Source organism: Lissotriton vulgaris, chromosome 6 (genome assembly GCF_964263255.1).
Source record: "Lissotriton vulgaris chromosome 6, aLisVul1.2, whole genome shotgun sequence".
Lineage (NCBI taxonomy): Eukaryota > Metazoa > Chordata > Amphibia > Caudata > Salamandridae > Lissotriton > Lissotriton vulgaris.
The window spans coordinates 722,422,366-722,443,397 of NC_141694.1; the positions used below are offsets into that span (position 1 = coordinate 722,422,366).

Here is a 21,032-nt window from a genome sequence, read left to right on the forward strand (position 1 = left end):
CCGCCTCAGTGAATAACTTGTGCCCCTCCCCCTTGAAAGTTCCCAGCTGCCAGTAGTGCTTTACCTTCAGGGAGACTTGAAAGGCCGCTGCCCCTGGCAGGAAATGAATGAGTCGATAACATCTGACACCAGTGACCAGTCCAGTGACCCCAACCTTAATTCCACTAATACTGGAGGCCTGCAAAACCAGCAGAGAGCCCTCGCCCCGCCCTTGAGCAAAACCTGCATTCCCTTCAGGAAGTTGCCACAGCAGTCCGCTCTTTAAAAGCGAAGGGTCCCGAGCAATCCCTGAACAAGAATCTGGTCGCAGTCAAGGGGAAGAGGCTGAGAAAATGTCTACATTTATGTATAGATCGAGATGAGCAACCCAGCAAGTTCGCTGAAAGACCTAAACCAGTTTACACTAGGAGGAGGACAATCGAGCCAACGAAAGATTGATCAAATACATTGCACAATCTTTGAAGCTTTAAAAAGTGTCAAGAATGGACACTTTAGTGTGCAGTAAATACGTAGTCAAGAACATTCTTATTGACTGCATTACACACACACTATAGTTTTGTTGCGTTGTTTGTATTGGTCTGGTTTACTATAAATGGTATAGCTTGGAAGAGGTTTGTGTTGGATTATTCCGATCTAGCGTGGAACAAAGTATTTCCGGTCACATACACCGATAATCTGCCATGGAGTTATCTCCTCCGACCTCTTGTTTGACAGGAAAGGCCAAGGACGGTTTTCCAAGAGTCATATTTGCACACAATGTTCAGAATGTTGAATAACACAGTCTTGGCTAAATGTACAAATCATATAAATAAATGTAACTGCTAGCATATAAGAATATATTTTTATAAACAATCTGGGTAAACTAAGTCTGGTTAATCCACTATAGAATATCGGTCAAACGTGTATAAAACAGTAGAGCAAATAAATTACAGGGATTAATACAAACGCATCTGTTTTGTTCTACACAGAACAAATGTAAATGTGAAGGAATCGGTTAACATACACAGTAGTGTTTTTAGAAGAAGCCACTTAACCGTAGTGCAGCAATAACCCTTGTAAACAAGAGAATATAAATTCAGAAGAGGTGACATGGAGCTAGCTCACAATATTCACTGCAAAGTCTTTCAGTAAAGCCATATGATCACATTGTTTCGCATCTTGTTTCAACTGAAAATTCACTTTTTGGATTTTATTATATATATATATATATATATATATATATATATATATATATATATATATATATATACACACACACACACACACACACACGCTCACACAGTTGCACCAGCTGTACTTTATTTTGCCGGAAACGTTTTTTTCCCCCTTCAAACTTGTATAGAGGAAAGAGCTTCGAGTCGTGTGTGACAGGTATTTCAGTTCGGCTCCAAGCTGGGCTAGAGCTAAATCTTGTCTCGAGCCGGTGGTCACTTGCTTAGTCCTATGCCAGAGGTGGTACTGGACAGACCACCCTCCTCCCACCCCTTCTCACCCCTTCTCACTCACCACACATTCCAAGTCGTGAATCAATAGCACCCTCCCTCCTTCTAAACTAGAAGAACATTGGTGTGCTGAACCCCACAAACAAAATAAATAACTGCACAATATTTAAATATATATATTTAATATCACATCAAAAAAGAAGCCATACAATATGGCACCTACATGTGATCATAGGCTCTAATGGACTTGCACATGTTCGGATTAAAGCAAAGCTTTGGTGTATAAGCCCTTTATTATGGCAACGTCACATAACTTTATTATAAAGTTTTGTTCAGCCATATACCTCAACATCAGTTTTTTTCCTGAAACTAACACTGAAATGATCAATGCAATCTTTACATACTATCATTATAAAGCAATCTAATGTATAAGGAACATTTCAGCACTATATAAAATTTAAATAAGTAAAAAAATAGGTTTTTGTAGCTATGGTTAGAATACCATGTTCCTTTGAATGAGCACTTTTTTGCTAATACATTATGCACCGTTTAATAAATCTACATGAAACTGCTCACAAACATAATCCACTTTAGCTCAAACTCTGAAAATTTGAGCTGATTGATTGAGGGGGTTCAACAGTTTTAAAGTGAGGAGGGCAAAACGGATGAGAGGAGACATTTAATTATTCGCTTTCAGTCAGTGCAAAAACAGCTCACCAGAATGCCATCAAATTCCCTAAGCACACTTTTTATTGTATGCTTCCTCCAGATTTGATGTAAAATAATAATTGCTTTGGCTTTAAGACTGTGTCTGAGCAAGCATGGTAAACCACTTCTAGGAGATTGTGGTCTTTGAGACATCCTGCAAGCCCATTGGCTCTCATTGAGCCATGTCCAAATATAATGTAATTTCTGAAAAGTTCCACAATTCTGCTTATGGAAAACAAAATATTTGTCTGTATTGTGTAAGCTAGCAACAGAAGTATCCCATTGAACATCACCACTCATCTCAGAATGCTGCAATTTGCCCTCTTTACCAGAAAAAGTGTGTGATCGTTGAAGGCTGAATGGCTTAATTTCAAAGTTTGTCAGCTTCAGGCACTAATTTTTCTAAAAACAATTCCAGGTTAATGAATACATGCATATATGCTGTTCTACAAATTTCGTAAAGCTGCCAGAATTAGTTTTATGAATGAATGACTGTCACAGCTTGTTATAAGACACCCTAGTTCAGACTTCAAAGGTCCATGATTGGACCCCAAGTTCTTAAGAATGGCTTTCTACCGAGTAGACCTTTCGAGCGTTGTAACATCAGTCCAATTTACAAAAACAAAAAAACAGGTAGTGCCACCATTAATCAATATTCAGGTGTGCTATTGATCTGGTCTTATGCAAAACAGAGCCTAACAGATACAACAGTGACTTAAATAAATCTTCTACCTGCTTCGGTTTAAATAAGTTATGTCAGTGCAGTGTTGTTTAAAGGGAGCACTACTTTTTAATGTATTTTGTGTATAGTGATGGCTAGACCCATAGTCCGGGTTGTTGTGTTTCATAGTAAAGGTATAAATGTTACAGAGATGTTAGGGAGTACATACACTGTGTCATAGCAAAGTATTGTAACTTTATAGCTAAGAATGGAAAATAACTGTCATACACATAATACTATGAAAAATTAGTGTTTTAGGTAGCTGTCAAAATGGTAATTTTGGAAGCTGTTCTTAAAGGTGGAAAAAGATAAGGCACTTTTGATGTCAGAGTATTGCATTTCAGACCATGGGCACATTCCCATAAGTATAACGACATGATTTGTACAGGATCACAAAACCAGTCACATTGTGTGAGAAAATGCATGTTACATTACGTTCTTGTTATATCTAAAAATTAACAATTTACAAAATTGATTGGTTATGGTCAGGACACCAACAGAACCCCAGTACTGATAGAGAGGGTCTACTGGAAAGACAGTTGGATTGGGGCTATATTTGCTTTGTGGGCAGTGAAAATAACTAACAAAAGTTTTAGGTGTTTATTCTTAATGCTAAGCATAACATGCTATTAATTTTCTTAGTGATATTCATTCAAACATTGCTGTCAAATAATGACCTGGTTCCTTGCATTTCTTTCCATATAGGATAGTAGAAAATGAAAACTCTTAATCCATGACACATGGATTAACATTCTTTTTTCAGTTGTTTGAATTGAGAACTTGTTTTTTAGTAAGGTTGTATTTAACTCTGAAGTGGCTATGTTAAGCAAAGGTCATGTGTAGGATGTGTTCTCTGTCATGCAAAGAGTGAATGATGTGTATGTGCTATTTTTTAACATTTCTGCGGATACATTAGAACTTGATTGCCACTTTTTATAATGCTTAGCAATTTTTTCAAATCTACAATAACATTTTGAAGTGCAACATAAAAGCAATGGTGGTCTTGGCAAGGGATCCTTAATTACAATTATTATTTAATTAAATTAGATGTATTTAAGTAATTACCTAATCAATGTTTAGCGAAAACGAGACGGAAAATAAGTGAAAAGTTGTAAAACACTGTAAAGTATACATACTTTCACCCCAGAGTTGAGCCCCAAAAGAAAATAGTTACATCTCTAGTAGTATGGAAAAAAAAATTGCATCTACAATAAAGTCCTATGAATCTGAATAAAGTATGCAATGTGAAAAATAATTAAATCAGTTCAACAAGTGTCCTCATCACATTTTCTGTAAAGGCGCGTCAGTGGGGACCTGCATGTGTGAAATTAGAAGAAACTAGCTCACGCAGCTAAAAGGGGGAGGGGCGGTGGCACGCCCTCTTCGCTCCTGCCCAGAACTTGCATGTGGGGGCAGGGTCGTTATAGGTAGTGCGACGTCCCAGATGAAACTGCAAAGGAATGTAGGGATTTGGAGCCTCTGCTTCACTTGACATATTTTTTTTATTGTTTTACTTTTTTTGTTGCCCCTTCTCATCGAGAGCAAACGCGCTCTCATAGCCAGCTCCAAATTGCAACACTGTCTTGAGAGCCAACAAAGGAGCAAACAGACTTTGGGAGCAAAGGGACCTTTGTACCGAACTTTGGACAGACTGATCGACGCCAGTCTAGGAATTCCTAAAAGCGCTTTATGGCATCAAACCGGGATAAACCGGTGTAACACCACCCCCACCCCCTCCTGCGACAAACAGGAGAGGGGGCAGGGAAGAAAACATGTCTTTGTGATGCATTCTTGCTACATTTTGGAACACCCAGGAGGGGGCTCTTCAAAACAGAGTTTAGCATTTGTCCTTTCTTTTGTATCGAAACGAGGGATAGTGGGAAGACTCCGCCATAAGACAAGTTAGCCGTATGGCATGCATTTTGAAGTGAACTTTAAATAGAATTCGTGTAAAAAAGAAAGGGGTTTCTCTGCCCCCTTGTTTTGTAGTGGAGCTTTATGGCTTAACGTAATAGCAGCTTAATAGATTTTTTAAAAAATGTTAGAAATACAGCATAGCGTGGGTACTAAAAGATCATATCCATATTTGATTGAAAAATAAGAAAGCCATACATGGTAGGAAGGGCATTAGTGTGGAGAGGTGGGGAATCACATGCATACGTTTTCATCAAAAACAACGCTATCCGGATCAGGTGACAGAATGTGTGTGTCTTTGTAGCAGTCTAACCGATCAAGATAGTGTGTAACCTGCTTTTAAAAGCCCATAATAACATTAAAGCTACCCCGACAGCTCACGAAACCCCTCCGCATCCCTTCCAAAGTCACGGAGGAGCACTTAGTAAAACGATCATGACACCACAGACTTCGATACCGCTGGTGCGCTGCCCCTCGCCCTCAATTATAAGAATGTTATGAACTTTTCATCCACTACTTGTTGTTCGAGGAAGATTGCCCCCATTCCAAATAGATCCTGTTCGATGGAACACACGTTCCTCTCCGAGATCTGGCTAAGTAGCATCGATATCTTTGCTGTCCAGCCAGATGAAGGTCAAATAAATAATGAAAATGAGCCAAAGAAGCCAAGGGTAGTGAATAATATCGGTGACGGTGAAGTGTATTTTGCCCTCTAGAAGACTCGCTCGTCTGTGGGATTTCCCAGGAAATCCGTCCGATGTTGCTCGCTTTCTACTGGCACCCACCAGCGATGGAGGCGGTTCTAACGCTCCGACTGCAAAGCCGTGCTCTCATTTAGGAAGTCATTAATCATATCTCCTTCCCCGGAAAGAGGTGGAGGAACCTGTGGAGTAAGAGCCCCCTCCGCAACAAAGGCAGCAACCAGGGCGAGCAAACGTAGGCTTCCCAGCTATGTTAATCAACATAACAGGGTCTTGATGCATCCACCAGAAGAGTCCTCTTAAAGCACGCGTGGATGTGTATTTGCACAAGAAGTGTGATACCGCGCCCTCTGTGCCTGAACACCGCTTGCTCATGGCAGATAGTTGCAATAGTGTGTGTTTTTTCCAAGTGACTAGTCAGCGGATCCTCCTATACAGTGGATTAAACTTACGTTCTCTCTTCCTATTTGTTGTCCACGTCCATAGATCCAATGAATGCACCAGTTTCTCTTTCTTGGTGTTAAACCCCTTTTGGAGATGCCGAAAGATTGCATTCTGTACACAAAGCGCTCGTGACAGCTACTGAACCTTTTTATTAGAGAAATAACTGTCCTTCATTGGCATAGCACAGGGGTGACCAGACGCAGCATTGGAAACCCTGACTAAGAATCAACAAAGCAGTGGGCGCGCTTCCGTTCGTGCGCGGTGGATGGCGGTCCAAGCTGCACGTGCGCCTACAGGGAGGGCGGCAGCGGAGTGTGTTTACATGCGGCGGAGCGTCCCGGTGCCGTCCCCTCATCCAACCCCGGCCGGGGCGGGCGGGCGGGCTGCCTGCCTCCCCCCGCACCACTCCCTCTCCCTGACAGCCCCTTCCAAGACCCGACGCGAAATTAGCAGCGAGGAAGCGTGTAATTGGGCGAGTCACGTGTGCGCAGGGGGCCGGGAGCCGGGGGAGGGAGACAGCCGCAGGCAGCCGAGCCCAGAGCAGGGGCAGCGCCTCAGAGCATGCGAGCTCTGCCCGGGGGCGCTCAGAGCAGGCGGGATGCGAGGCTGAGCGGCGAGGGGGACCCGCGCACACCACCGCTTCCGAGCAGCCAGCCCGGCTGCCAACATGGCCGAAGGTGCATTTTCATTCTTCCTCCTCCTACGATTCCCTGGGATATTTTGTTTACATCTGCGTCTTAACTACGCAAGTGATGCCTAAGACTACATACTTACTCAGCCCACCACCGCAGATGCAAGCAGCATTAAAAAAAGGCTCTCTGAAGTGTGTGGTGTATGTGCGCGTGTGTACCCAAATGCGACCCCATTGAAAGGTGAGAGATGTGGGAGTGAGGTGTGCGTACACCTGCCCGAGTTTTCGCCGTAGACTGGACTTGGCTGCACACTGGGGCGGACAACTAAACACCGCATTACAGCCACCTGGTCCCTTCATCGTGCTGTAGCAACAATTGTATAATCGAGGTGGACATTCAATTGACTTTGCATGTTTGATATCTCCCCCACCCACACATCGCTTTAAAGCAGGGGAGTTCAATAGTGAAATGTTGGTTATAATAGTCTATGCCGTTGTGTGCTTGGGGCGTGTGTTAATCCTCGGGCCCCGACTGCCCATGTGCGCCCGGTGGCTGACCACCTCGTCTTTTCCCCTTTAGGAGGCGACGGCGGAGAGGAGCGGGAGCCCGGGAGGCTGGCGGGGGAGTCGTCCTCCTCGGAGGAGGTAGAGCCGGAGGAGCAGGACCCGGGAGCCGTGCTGCGAGGCACCGGTCATTGCAAGTGGTTCAACGTGCGCATGGGCTTCGGTTTCATCTCCATGAACAGTCGCCAAGGCAGCTCCCTGGATGACCCTGTTGATGTGTTCGTTCACCAAGTAAGAGCACGTTTGATATCAACCCTCTTTTTTTTAGGACAAATACCATTGCTTGCGCTGGAGCCCCGTACTCCGATGCTTTCAGTAGGCCATCGCCAAAGCTTTACAACTTGCCCCCAGCTATGTATTACTTTAGCACACCAAAACACAACGCGGCTGTGTATGAACATGTGTATAGTGTCGCAATCGACCCATTCCTTGTGTTGTGGACTATTCGTAAGGCTAAACACCGTTGTAAATGATATTCTGCCACAACATTTCCACACTTAAACATAACATCCAAATATTAAAGGAAGCGGTGTTTTCAGGGCCCAAGCTTTCCCCAGGTATAGTTGTTCCAGTGCAGATTTCACTTCCCTCCCACTGGCGCACTGTGTGCCCGTTTATAGAATGCGAGGAGTGATCACAGCTTTCAAATCGAGCCACCGTATGCTTTTACATTCCCGCCATCTTGCTTTAGCTGCACGTGTAACATGTATGCCCCGACATCATGAGCCTAAGGCACTGGCATTCGGGCGATGCTCCTTGGTGGCAGACCTAAGGCCAAACTCAAAGGAACCAACCACACTGTGACCCCTATACTCCCTTCCAATGTGGCTGCTGCCCGCCTTGATGACAGTGCTCACACCAGAAAGGCATGTGGCGCCTCTTGCTAACTAACATGCAGCATCGTTCTTGTTCTCCATTCCGGCTCCATCACGGGAACGTGTCTTGCCATTTCTTATAATTTCCTGGATATGACTATCAGTACACGCTGTCAGGGAAAAGGGGCATGCCCTCCTGTTAAGTTGCCCCAGCTGGACACATTTCAGTCAACATTTTCGCCAGGGCTGTATAATTTACTAGAGGTGAACGGGGTTTGTTTACCATGCTCCTTGGGTCTAGTTATCAATGGTAAATCCGCAGCGTAGTTGGTGTCTCACCAGGTATGGATATCTTGGTGTGCCTTATGATGGGAGTCCCTGGGAGCATCGCATTGCTGCTGTGCTGCCCTGTATGTGATGCCTGCAGTCCTCATTGAGCTGTTCTAGTGTTCTATTTGCATAAGCAGAGTGCATCGTTTTCCTTTTCATTCACGAATGTATTTTGCCAGTGCTGCATGTCTGCTTTAGGTGACCTGACTCCTCGCAAAAACATTTACACCCAGGTACTCTTCCTGCATGTCCGTGTACACTTGCATAACACTGTAACCTGAAACACACATGGCTTCCCCGCAGGGGGAGGGGTGCCGTGGCGCTCTTTGCATTTTTTAGTTTCCTGTTTCAGGGTGGAAGCTTTGCCAGCCACTGTTACCACGCGTAACACCCCCATCTCAAATTGGCTTCGATCTAATCGCTGTCGGATCTGATTGCTATCCCGGCTACTTATTTTTTTTCTTTTGAACCTTCCGGGTCGTTAAAATGCTCTTTACGATCTCATAAAGGTCTTTTACAGATGGATAGAAGGTGTAAAACGTTCCCTTCCACTGTTTGAGCGTATGTGTTTTCTTATTTTTCTTCCCTATTGTAAAATTTTAATGTTAAATAAATGTTCATGCTGATTATATATAGCCTGGAATGTAGTTTTTCCAATTGTATTTTTATCTGCAAACCTGTACTGACTGTTCGTCGCCTTGAGGCCCAGTGTAGCGGCCTACGTTGTTTTGGTTTCGGACTGTCGATTGCTCCGTGTCAACGCATGGTTTCTAATGGACCACGCAGTTTGCAGCTGGCGCCACAAGAAAGGATGGCAAAATATGCACTAGCAGTCCTGGCCAAAAAAATGTTATTTTAAAATAGGATTGTATGTGTGGACACACTATCATCCTCGGATCGTTTTGTCAAACAACCTTTCCAGTGCATGAGGGAATGTTATGTGTTTTTAGCATTATGCTAGTTGGTTATTGATGTATTGTTGTTGTATTCTGGCTGCAATGTTTGAAGTTTTGTGTATCCCCTTTTTGTTCTGCAGCACAACGCTGTTTTAAATAGCGATTTCAGTGCAAGAGCCTAGGAGAGGTTTTGTCTTGTATTTTCTTGTATGTTTTGTTCCTTTTCTAAAGGATAACCAGGAACTAGTGCATGTTACCTCTTCATTAAACTCGTGCAGTCTTGCTGTACCACATGCTAAAAGCCACAATAAAGCTGAATGTTGGTCTTCATGAATACACGAGCATCCTTCTTACAGATAGAACTGCTTTATTGGTTGTAAACAAGCCATGGTGTACATCTATATGACTACACATACGGACATGCGTGATTGGTTTGCAAACCATTCTGCATCTAGTTGTTGTAACACAATAAGTGTTGAATCCTCAATTTATGAATACTGTTATGTCCCCGATCTCTTCATAAATATTAACTGAGTGATACCTCAACCTAAATTCTTATGTCAAAATGAACCCCTATAGTTGGCCTTGCCGATGTAATTTAATTTGATGACGTGGTATTTACTGTGGTGTTTTACCAAACTAAAGAATAGCAAAAGTCTGAAAAGTAAAACAAGAAGAATATTTTGGGTGTCTGAGTTGTGGACTTGCGTACTTAGGCATTTTGACATTCTCAGTCTTGTCGTTCAGTGTGTTTGCATTTATAGTAGTTTGCCTCATGTTATAATAACTCGTTTTGAAAATGTAGTTAGATTGTGTTGGGGTAAATTTCTAGCAATTGCAGTTAACAGCTCCAGAATTTTACTGATGGGCAGCCAACATTAGCATGATTATTTTTTTTTGCGCATGCAGTTTGGCAGATTGCTCTCATTGAGATTTCATTTCATCTCTTGTTCCTTCAATACATGTTCACTATCTGAGCCATCTGAAGCCTTTCTTTAGCTCAGTAGGTGAACATAGGGGTACATGATTGGCTGCAGCGTGTGTTTAGTTTTGACTGTCACTAAGCATGTACGTTTTTCATCACTCAGACCATCACCCAAGACGTCTTGTGGATTGGTGCCACAAGGGTTCACATCTGATTGAGATGGGTCTGTTTTCTTTATTAATGTTCTTTTCTGTGCATTGAGTTGGCCATATATTATGTCTCACTCTTAAACCTGAGATAGGTTCAGCAACTGTAGAGAACAGAGACCCTTGGTTGGGAAGCAACTATGATGTGCTTCTAGGCAAGCATCAGCAAAGAGCTAGTCTGCAAACAGTTCAAGGTTCAGTATGGGACAGAGATTGTTCTCGAATTAATAAATACTCTTGCACCCTAACTTGTGTCCTAAAATTCACAATACTTACCCTCTGTGAAGCTACTGGCAGCAAATATAGATTAGTTACTCATGAGGCATAGATGTGCCCAGATACTAAAGAGCTGAACTGTATCAAAAGGATGGTGTGGTGGACAGCCTATTTGTGGAAATGAAATCTCACTGATGTAAACGAGCTATTAGGTCCTTTGTATCTTAGTAATATATAAGATGGAGAAGAAACATTTTGCACCCACCTTATGTTTTGTGTTTTTGGGCAAAGACCGAATTTGCCAGGCATGTCATTTACGATTGCTGATGGCAGTCTTTTGTTTATTGATTTGATGCTTTAGTGTACATAGCCAACATCATATTAACCTATGTACTGCTTTAATGCACACATTTTACTTGTTTTAGGGTGAGTTAAGAGGTGTGGTGAAGGGGACAGACATTTCGTCATTAAAAGCAGTGCTCACTCCAGTCATTCAACCATGTGGAATAGCTACTGTCAAATCTACACCACCACATTGACTTTTGAAAAGGCAACAAGACCTTCCTTGTAACAATTGCAGTAATCTATAAAGCATCAAGCCTTTTATCCTTTGCTCTTTTTCGGTCCATAATATGCTTGAGGGCAGTGATACATAAATGAATACGACTCACTTTCGTCAAAATGCATGATCCATAACACATTGCACTATAATCCATCATCCTTCGAACCAAGCAAATGTAGCTTACTTGCCATCTGCTGATGTGTTTCATCAACTGATCGGGTATATGAAGCACTATATAAATATTACTACACATTACAATACTTTACTCTTCAGCTAATAACCCCCATCGCAATCCTTTAAACCAATGTTTTGACTTCTGGAGACCCCTACTTAATCATTACTGGAACCCCCACTGAATCATTACTGGAAGCCGGGAACCCTGGCCTACGCATTGTCAAAGATTTGAACCGCAAAACAATGCGGGGAAAAAACATTCATCCAACAAATACACAAATGATTACACATTTAATTAAATTTGGAAACATATAAATAAATTGAATCACATTTTAATACAAAGGTTGGAGCTTTTCTAAATTCAATTGAGGCCACTTATCTATCGTTCATACTACATTCTGTTTGATGCAGCAGCACTGCTTCCAAGAATCAATCTGAGGATACTAATTACATTTGTATCCTCCAATATCAAATACCTTCACATTTACAGTACGTTTTAAAAATTTGCATTGTACATTTAGCTTCTTTATTTAAATACACTTTATGAATCTGTTAATATTATTTTAATTTTCTAAGTGTTCGCGGACCCCCTAGGGAGGCTTTGCGGACCCCCAGAGGTTCCCGGTCCACAGTTTGGGAACCACTGCTTTAAATATCATTTTGCAGATCCGTTTGGGCGCTGGGTTAATTCGGAAAGCCAGGTATTAAGGTCCTTCCTGAATTGGGACAGTGATGGGGATTGCCTAAGGCGGAGGGGTATGGTGTACCAGGTCTTGGAGGTGAGGTAGGAGAAGGATCTTACTGCGGTCTGGTCCTGTGGATCCGTAGGACGGGGGCCAGCGACAGTTGTGCAGAGCGGGGGGATTTGTTGGATGTGTGGAATGAGAGGCAGTGGTTCAGGTATGCTGGTCTGGCGTTGTGGTGGCCTTGTATGCATCAATGAGGAGCTTGATGGTTATTCTTTTGTCAACTGTGAGCCAGTGGAGTTCACACAGATGTTGTGGCTGAGGCAGGGTATGTTTAGGACAAGTTTGCAGTGGCATTTTGAACGTAATGGAGCTTCTGGAGGAGTGTCTGGGTGATGCCGGCATGAAGTGCGTTGCCGTTGTTGAGTGTTCTGCTGATGAGGGTGTGGGTGACAGTCTTCCTGGATTCGGTGGGGATCCATCTGAAGGTCTTTTTGAGCAGACGGAGTGTGTTAAAACATTATGAGGAGATAGCGTTGATCTGGCAGTTCATAGTGAGCGCAGAGTCCAGTATGATGCAGAGGTTGCGTGTGTGGTCCTTTGGTGTGGGGGGTATTCCCAGTGCTGCGGGCCACCAAGAGTTCTTCCAAGCGGAGGGTTTGGATCCCAGTACGAGGACTTCTGTCTTGTCTGAGTTGAGCTTGAGGCAGCGGTCTCTCATCCAGGTTGCAACGGCTTTCATCCCTTTGTGAAGTGACTTTGGGTTCGGCGGTGAGGGAGAGGAGAAGCTGGGTGTGCGTAGGAGACTATGTTTAGTCTGTGGTTTCTGACAATGTTTGCGATTGGGGCCATATAGATGTTGAAGAAGGTGGGACTCCGGGAGGAGCCCGGGGGCACTCTGCAGTTGATCTTTAAGTTCTGAGAGGTACGGTGGTAGTCTGACCCGACTTAAATCGACACTAAGTGATCGCATTGACTTTGAGCACATTAACATTGATCACAACACCTACAAAATAAGCATAACACCTGTTTAAATGGAATGAATGGAGCGTGTGTTAATGACAAAAATGACTGCTTTGCAGTTTGGCTTGCCTAAGAATTGTTGCGAAGTGATGATTTTTGTTGGGTATGCATCCTAAAGGTGCTTTACTGATCAGTCAGATGTTGAATGGTATTTTTTGTGCCTGTCAGTTTATTTTTGTTATTAAACGGTGGTTTATATTGACCACCCACTTAATGTATATGGTATTTGATCCTACAGTGTTAATAGACAACTATTTGGCAGGTCCTTTTCTTTTCCATTTTATGCCCCTCCTCTATCTGAGAGAGGTCCTCTACCATCTGAGTCATTTATAAACGGGAGGCAAAACACGTGAAGTGACTGTGAGTAAGCATTTTTGGACCACAAAATTCATTTTCGGGATTTGAGCCGGCGAAGCTATTAGTAGGAATTCAGTCTTGGGCGTTCAATTTAAGATGATTTTCTGCCAGCCAAGTTTGGGTGTTTCTAAGAGCTGTGTTAAGTAGTTTGATGTCCTCTAGGGTGTGTATCTTGAGGTATATCTGTGTGTCATCTGCGTACATGTGATATTGTGGAGAAGTGTGGCTCAATGGTTAGAGCGGCAGACTCTGATGCAGAAGTCTGGCCCGGGACAAGGGTTCAATTCCAGCCTTGGCGGGTCTTGGGCTTAATTTCCTCGGACCTGATAATTCTCGCTTCGGGGCCTATTCTAATCATGAGTCCCACTCTGCAACTCTGGGCAATATCTTGCTTAATCTCCACAACGGCCCCAACAACGCTAGGATGCCTGGCCTCACCGTGGGGGTGCCCATGAGTGGGCACTTCACAGGGAAAGGCCAGGAAGGGTTCCGTAGCGGTATTCGTACAAGCGCCGAGATGCCCCAGGGTAGTCGTGCGCTATACAAATACGCAATTATCATTTTTTATTTATTGTTTCTACGAAAGGTTTTAAAGAGCAACAGCACGAGTAATCCCCCCCCACTTCCCCTTTCAGGACGAAAAAGCACATTACGTCATAACACTTTCGCAACCTCTGTGACGAATGCACGCTACATTGAAAAGAGAGCATGGAAACTCAGTTTTGTGACAATCTGAAAGGTATATCTCATGTACAGTGCTAAAAATACTTAACTTTTTTCTCTTATTTTTTCGATGCTGCATTATTCGAACCGCTATTCTACATCTGTGTTTCAGATTCCAAAGAAATAGGCAATGGTTTATTTTACCGGTTTAGTGGCTCAAGTGGAAAACGCAGTATTTGCTCTCAGGAATTGGTGGAGCCATTGTACAGGTGGAAGAGGAGAGCTGGAATCCATTTTCTAATAAAACAAGGTGTTTTGTAAACGCAGTGTAGACACGTTTGATACCGTTCACTGCAGTGACAGGTCACAAAAAAAACGATTTTTTTCTTCCAAACATGGCAGGCACTAAGTCTATAAAGTTTTTTTTTTTCTCCAATCGTTGTGTTCCTCATTGGTTGAATTTCCCCCCCTCCCGCACCTGTCCAAATGTGTACCAGTTGCTACAGTAAAACGTTTTGCTGAATTTTATTGTAAAAGAGGAGTATTGTGAAATTTGCATTGTTTTTTGATGCATGAAATTGGTAAAACTTCCATGGTTATTAAGCTTTGTTACTTGTTCCGTAGCATGAAATCTAGTAAATAATGCCATTCTAATGTAAAGTTTCTTTATTTAAAGATATGGTTGTGCTTCAAGTAAAAGCCTTATGCAGTGTGCATCTTCAGCATTATTTTTCTTTCTAGAGCTAAAATATAACCTAAGCTAATGTTTGCATGATGTATCAATCAATCAATCATAGCATTTTTAAAGCGCACTACATACCCATGAGGGTCTCCAGGCGCTAGGCGGGGTGGAAGCTGCTACTGTGCGAAGAGCCAGGTCTTGAGAAGTCTCCTGAAGGTTAGAAGGTCTTTGGTCTGGTGAGGTGAGTTGGGAGAATGATCTGCCACCTGTGGTCACTCTTCAGATGCGGGGGACGGGGGCGCGGTCTGCGGAGCCGGCGGGTGGGGGATGTAGAGGCTGAGTCGGCTGTTGAGGTATGCTGGTCCGGTGTTGTGGAGTGCCTTGTGTGCGTGGGTGAGGAGTTTGAAGGTTATCCTCTTGTTGATGGTGAGCCGGTGCAGGTCTCTCAAGTGGGGTGTGATGTGTCAGCGGCGAGGGATGTCGAGGATCAGGCGTGCAGCGGCGTTCTGGATGCGTTGGAGCCTTTTCAGGAGTTTGGCCAGGGCTGTTGCGTAGAGTGCGTTTCTGTAGTCCAGTCTACTTCTGAAGAGGGCTTGGGTGACCGTCCTTCTGGTTTCAGTGGGGATCCACTGAAAGATCCTGCGAAGCATGTGGAGGGTGTTAAAGCAAGAGGTGGAGACAACGTTGACCTGCTTCGTCATGGAGAGGGTGGAGTCGAGGTTGACCCCTAGGTTGCGTGCGTGGTCGGTGGGTGTAGGGGGTGCTCCTAGTGCAGTCGGCTACCAGAAGTCATTCCGGGCAGAATGGGTGGATCCGAGGATGAGGACCTCCGTCTTGTCCAGCTTCAGCTTCAGTCGGTTGCCTCTCATCCAGTCGGCGACGGCCCTCATTCCTTCGTGGAGGTTGGTTTTGGCAGTGTGGGGGTCTTTGGTGAGGGAGAGGATCAGCTGGGTGTCGTCGGTGTAGGAGATGATGTTCAGGTCGTGCCGTCGTGCGACGTGGGCGAGGGATGAGCCTTGGGGTACGCTCATAGATGATCTCAGTGGCTTCCGAGCGGAAGGTGGGTAGGCGGACGCTCTGTGTTCTGCTGGAGAGGAAGGAGGTGATCCAGTCCAGGGCCTTCTCTTGGATTCCGGCGTCATAGAGGCGTGTTCGTAAAGTGTGGTGGCAGACCGTGTCGAAGGCGGCTGTGGTGGCAGACCGCGTCGAAGGCGGCTGACCGGTTCAGGAGGAGGAGGGCCGCGGTTTCTGCGTTGTCAAGCAGGGTCCTGATGTCATCGGTGGCGGTGATGAGGGCAGTTTCGGTGCTGTGGTTGCTGCAGAACCCGGACTGGGATGGGTCCAGGATGCTGTTCTCCTCGAAGAAGCTGGTTAGTTGTTGTTTGACTACCTTTTCGATGACCTTCGCTGGGAACAGGAGCAGGGAGATGGGTCGGAAGTTCTTGAGGTCCTTGGAGCTTGCCTTGGTTTTCTTGAGTAAGGCGTTGATCTCTGCGTCCTTCCAGCTTTCCGGGAACGTCGCAGTTTCGAAGGAGATGTTGATGGTATTCTGGAGATGGGTGCTGCTGGCTTTGTTGGAAGATATGGAGTGGGCATGGGTCTTCTGGGGATCTGAAGTGGATGGTGTTCATGATCTTGATGGTGTCGTCGTCGTTGCTGTTGGTCCAGGCGAGCAGGCGGTTGGTGCAGGTTGGTCCTGGGGGTCTTAGTGGTTGCTGGGGTGGTGGCGGCGTCGAAGCTGTCGTGGATGTCTGCGATCTTGCTATGGAAGAAGGTGGCCTGCGAGTCGCACAGGTCTTGTGACGGGGATGTCGTTGGTGTTGGAGCTGGGGTTGGAGAGTTCCTTCACGATGTTGAAGAGCTCTTTGCTGTTGTGTGCGTTGTTGTCTTGGCGGTCTTTGTAGGAGGTCCTTTCGGCGGATCTGTTGAGGTGGTGGTGTCTTCTGGTGGCGTTCTTGTGGGCTGTGTGGCTTTCCGGTGTTTGTTCACGGATCCAGATTTTCTCGAGTTTTCAGCAGGTTCGCTTGGAGACCTGGAGGTCTCCGGTGAACCAGCTGGCTCTCTTGCTGGTTTGGGTGTTGGAGGGCTACATGAGCGGGGCGAGGGTGCTGGCGCAGTCGTTCATCTACTGTCTGAGGCTACGAGCGACAGCGTCTGGGTCGGTCGGGTCTGCGGGTGGGCTCTGGGCGAGGGCGGCGGTTAGTTGGTCTTCGGTGACTTTGCTCCAGCGGCGGCGAGACATCTGCGGGGTGTGGAGGTGTGTGGTGGGTTTCCGGAAGGTGAAGTGGATGCAGTGGTGGTCGGTCCAGTGGAGTTTGATGGTGCGGTTGAAGAAGACGTGGGAGCTTGCTGAGAAGATGGGGTCAAGCTTGTGGCCGGCGGAGTGGGTGGGTGTTGTGACAAGTTGTCTGAGTCGAGGTTGGTGAGGTTGGCGATCAGGGTGAAGGAGTTAGTCATTGTTGTTCTCGAGGTGTAAGTTCAGGTCCCAGAGAAGGATGTAGTCCGTAGAGGCGAGCGCGTGTGTGCTGATGAAGTTGGCGATTCAGTCGCTGAACTGTGGTCAGGGAGGGAACCTTTGAGGGTGGTGTTTGGGTCTGTGTAGATCTGGAAGTGCAGGTGTTTAACGGTGCTGAGGATGTGGTCGGTGTCTGTCGAGATTTTGAGAGTGTTCCTGTGGACGATTGCGATTCCTCCTCCTAATCCGTTGTTGCGGTCCTTGCTGGTGATCTTGTAGCCTTCTGGGATGGCTATGGCTGTCGGGCGTAGATCAGTATCCAGGCAGAAACCCAAACTCCTCAGAAGTGCAGACAGTATCAATCTCCTCCCCTCGAACAGACCCTCCGCTGTGGTATAAAACACACAAGGGGATGGTACTATTCCAGGAAAAGAGAGAGACCAAAACCAAGGTCAAAGAAAAAGGAAGGCTGGGCGAAGACCCAAACAGCAATAAGTCACAGATCCCTGCAGAGGAGAGAAAATACAACAAACACGGATTCAATAACATGTGAAGTAAAATAACTAATAACTAGCTACATGTACCCATAGGAGAAATTGTAGCAGGGTTTCCGTTCTCCCACAGAACTGTGCACAGAGATCTAGAACCTGGGTGAGTTAGGGTGACCCAAAACTCACCTTAGTTTCAGAAATCCCCTTACCAAGCTAGCTACAGTGTCTCATCGGTAGTAATAACTTCCCAATGACTTAGACAATCCAGAACATGAACTTAGGGTACCTCAGGTATCGTGGAACACATGAACACTCTTTCGTTATATAATCATTACAAACCAAAACTGGGAGTCAAAGAACACACGTGCAAGTTTGAAATGTTTATTTTTCAATGCAAAGTTCTCAAACGCAGTATCTTATATAATACCAACATACATATTATAAAAATCAGAGTTATCAGCATAGTCACTAATCCATAGTAAGCAAAAGGTGATAGCATGTTATAATGCAAAAATCTATAGAATTCTGTATCACCTATATTTCGCGCACCCTATTTAGCATATTATATTATATCTAAGAAGGTCTCATTTGGGTTCTAGGAGGGCGGGCCCATACCTCTAAATTTCAGTAGGAGTAGATCACATCAACAGCTACCAGCTCTCTGCATGCGAAGCATCAAGTGTGTTGATTCATTCCCTGTAACTCTATCTTAAACCTGAGTAGAGCCCAATGTTGGCAGCAACATTATTTGTGTTATGTCTAATGTGGTGCGAGGATCAGGCCTTCAGCAACCTTGTGTTAGGTTATTCTTAGAGGGTGCAGTTCTCAGTGTGCAGACATTTGTACCAAGTGTACCAAGCACGACTGATATCAGAGCAATAACATATTATTCTCAAATAAATCACATCTTTCGTCTAGGTTGAAAGCTACAATAACAATTAGGTGTCGTATGCAAACTGAAGCCGAAGAAAAATATGGTGTTTAAACATTTAATAAACTCATGCTAACTTAACACAATATATAGAAACGCAGTAACCATATGACACCCCCCCAATGATCCGAGGACGGTCAAGAAAGGAAAAAATTAAGCCAATACTATAAGAAAGGCAAAACATGAAAGCAGAGTTCAACAATATTGAGCCAAGCTAAATGTATGTAAATGTATATAAAAATCAATAATACAAAATATGTATGAATGCCTACAGTGGCCACACAAAAATATAAAAAAAACTTGAACCTGAGGCCATTTATAAAATCATAGGCCCAGAATATATCAAAGTCCAATGTTCGTAATAGAAAAGGCACCATTCAGAATTACTAAAAAGTCACGTGCCATAGTAGTGAAAGTCTCCAAAGCCACTCATGGGTGGATAGAATATGCAAAATAGGTAGCCACAGCTTCCAACATGAAATCACTGTCATCATCCGAAAACAGTTCAGCCATCCAATTAAGTAATGGGAAAGAACATACGTGCTCCTCCAGCACCGAATCCTCTAGCAACATCAGAGGACAACTCAGTGGGTTCTCGAACGCTATGTGCCAGAAAGTCATGCGCCGCTGCGGATATGTCCCACTGACCCATTAGTCCATGCATCGCTGCCAAGGCCATAACCCTTTCGCCAGAACAAACCAACTCGTGAGCAACTACGGGGCTCATCAGCTGATCAAAATCGACGTCAGGAGAAGTCGGTAAGCAGAGACACAAATCAATGGCCCAGTCGAAATCACAGCTCAGGCAATGAAACACAGGCTGGACACATGTGAAATAGGAAAATCGAAACGATAATCCAAAAGCTGTGCTTAAAGTCGCAATCGGCAAGGAGCCATAGTAATCAAGCATCCGGTTGCGAAACAGCAGCAGTAGGGGCTGAGCGTTTTCTTGCGCAGGAAGGGCATCCATGTTTTACAAAGCAAAATATTACCAGAACGCCTGCAGCCAAAGCCAGCAAAACAGGGAATCCGCCAAACAAGCTTGCAAATATAGAATGAAAAAACGCAGGGATAATACCAAATACTTTTTCAAACGTAGTCACGAGACCACTGCTAACCAATTTAAAAAAATGTGCTAGGCCAGACGTGGAGGAGGCATTAAAGATTTGATGAACCAGCTCGCAGAAATGAAACGGCAAATCAGTATTTAAAAGTGCCTGCACCTCTGTGCGTGTGTTAGCTATGTGAAGGACATAAGTTTCACGGGCCGAGCTCAGGGCCACTTCGTTTTGAGACAATAGGGCTCTTATTCGGCTCAAACCATTGAACTCCGCTCTCAAGGTTGGGATTCGCGGCCAAATGGAAACATCTGAATTCCCATGCGTGGGTGGATATAACACGTTCTTGCAACACACCACACGTTCTGATACAGTAACCACATATGCGATACCGACCATTAACCCACAACACATTTCGTTGTTCAAAAGTAAATAACTACCGTTAGACAATAAAGTGAATGTGGGAACTATAGCAGGAACCGGTGTGCCTTTTAAAACACAGGCTAAATTTGGCCTGTCCCGATTACAAGAACCATGCAATTGGATTTGCCTACATATCAGTGAACGGTCAGGCGACTGTGTGCATTCTTCACCATTCAGATTCACTTCCTTTCCTTCTTTCAGACATCTGTATGTATATGGTAAAGACCATGTCTCATGTAGGAAAGCACTTCCCAGTGGTTCATATCGCCCTATAGCAATATATCTTACAATTTGTAAATTTATACAGAGCAAATGGTAAAGTAATAATACCATGGATAAGCCATGTAGCAGCAGCCGCCTCAGCCACAGAGAAGGGCAAAGATTCTAACTTCTCAATGTGTAACATAGAAAATGATGCATCTCGCATGGAAAGCATGCGCTGCTTGTCAGTCAAATTAAATGGGGCAAATAGTGATGAGACGTTCATATAACTCCAAGGCACTCGACCAGCCTTCAGAGTCTGTAGTGTCCAGGCAAACTGCATAACAGAACGCAATTGATTTTGACCATGATATAATACGGACACTTCATCATGCACAATGTCAACAACAGAAGAAACAATATTGTTTAATGTGTAAATTCGGGAAGAAAGCGTGTTAATACTGTTATCGACCACTGCAAGTACTTTTTCCAAATTTGCTTGGTCAATTGCCCTTAGGTGCTTAGCAGCCTCAATTTGAGACACTTTCCAAATTTCATTGTAACAGCATAAATCCACCGTTTAGATCTACCCTTAGCTGGGCCTTTTATAAAATCATTTAAATCCACATTTTCAGTTAACTGAGACAGATGTAGTTTAACTGCAGCTAACGTGGAATGTTGCAGCCAGTTCTGACACAGTTTCCCTACAGAGTAAGTGGTCACAGTATAATCAGTTTCAAAACGGGGATCTGGTCGCACTTGTGTGAACCCTTCAGCCAACCCTAGAAATAGACGTTGGCAAGAATCAGAACT

The 21,032-nt window shown here is 44.4% G+C and overlaps 1 protein-coding gene across 1 annotated transcript in view; it reads left to right on the forward strand.

Annotated features, from left to right (window-relative positions):
• Window positions 1-6,188: 6,188 nt before the first annotated feature.
• LIN28B (lin-28 RNA binding posttranscriptional regulator B) overlaps window positions 6,189-21,032 on the forward strand; it is a 694,462-nt gene continuing 679,618 nt past the window's right edge. Inside the window, exons 1-2 of the mRNA XM_086926714.1 lie at window positions 6,189-6,607; window positions 7,142-7,356. Coding sequence (XP_086782840.1) covers window positions 6,598-6,607; window positions 7,142-7,356 — 225 coding nt within the window. The 5' untranslated portion in view covers window positions 6,189-6,597. The remainder of the gene's footprint in view (window positions 6,608-7,141; window positions 7,357-21,032) is intronic.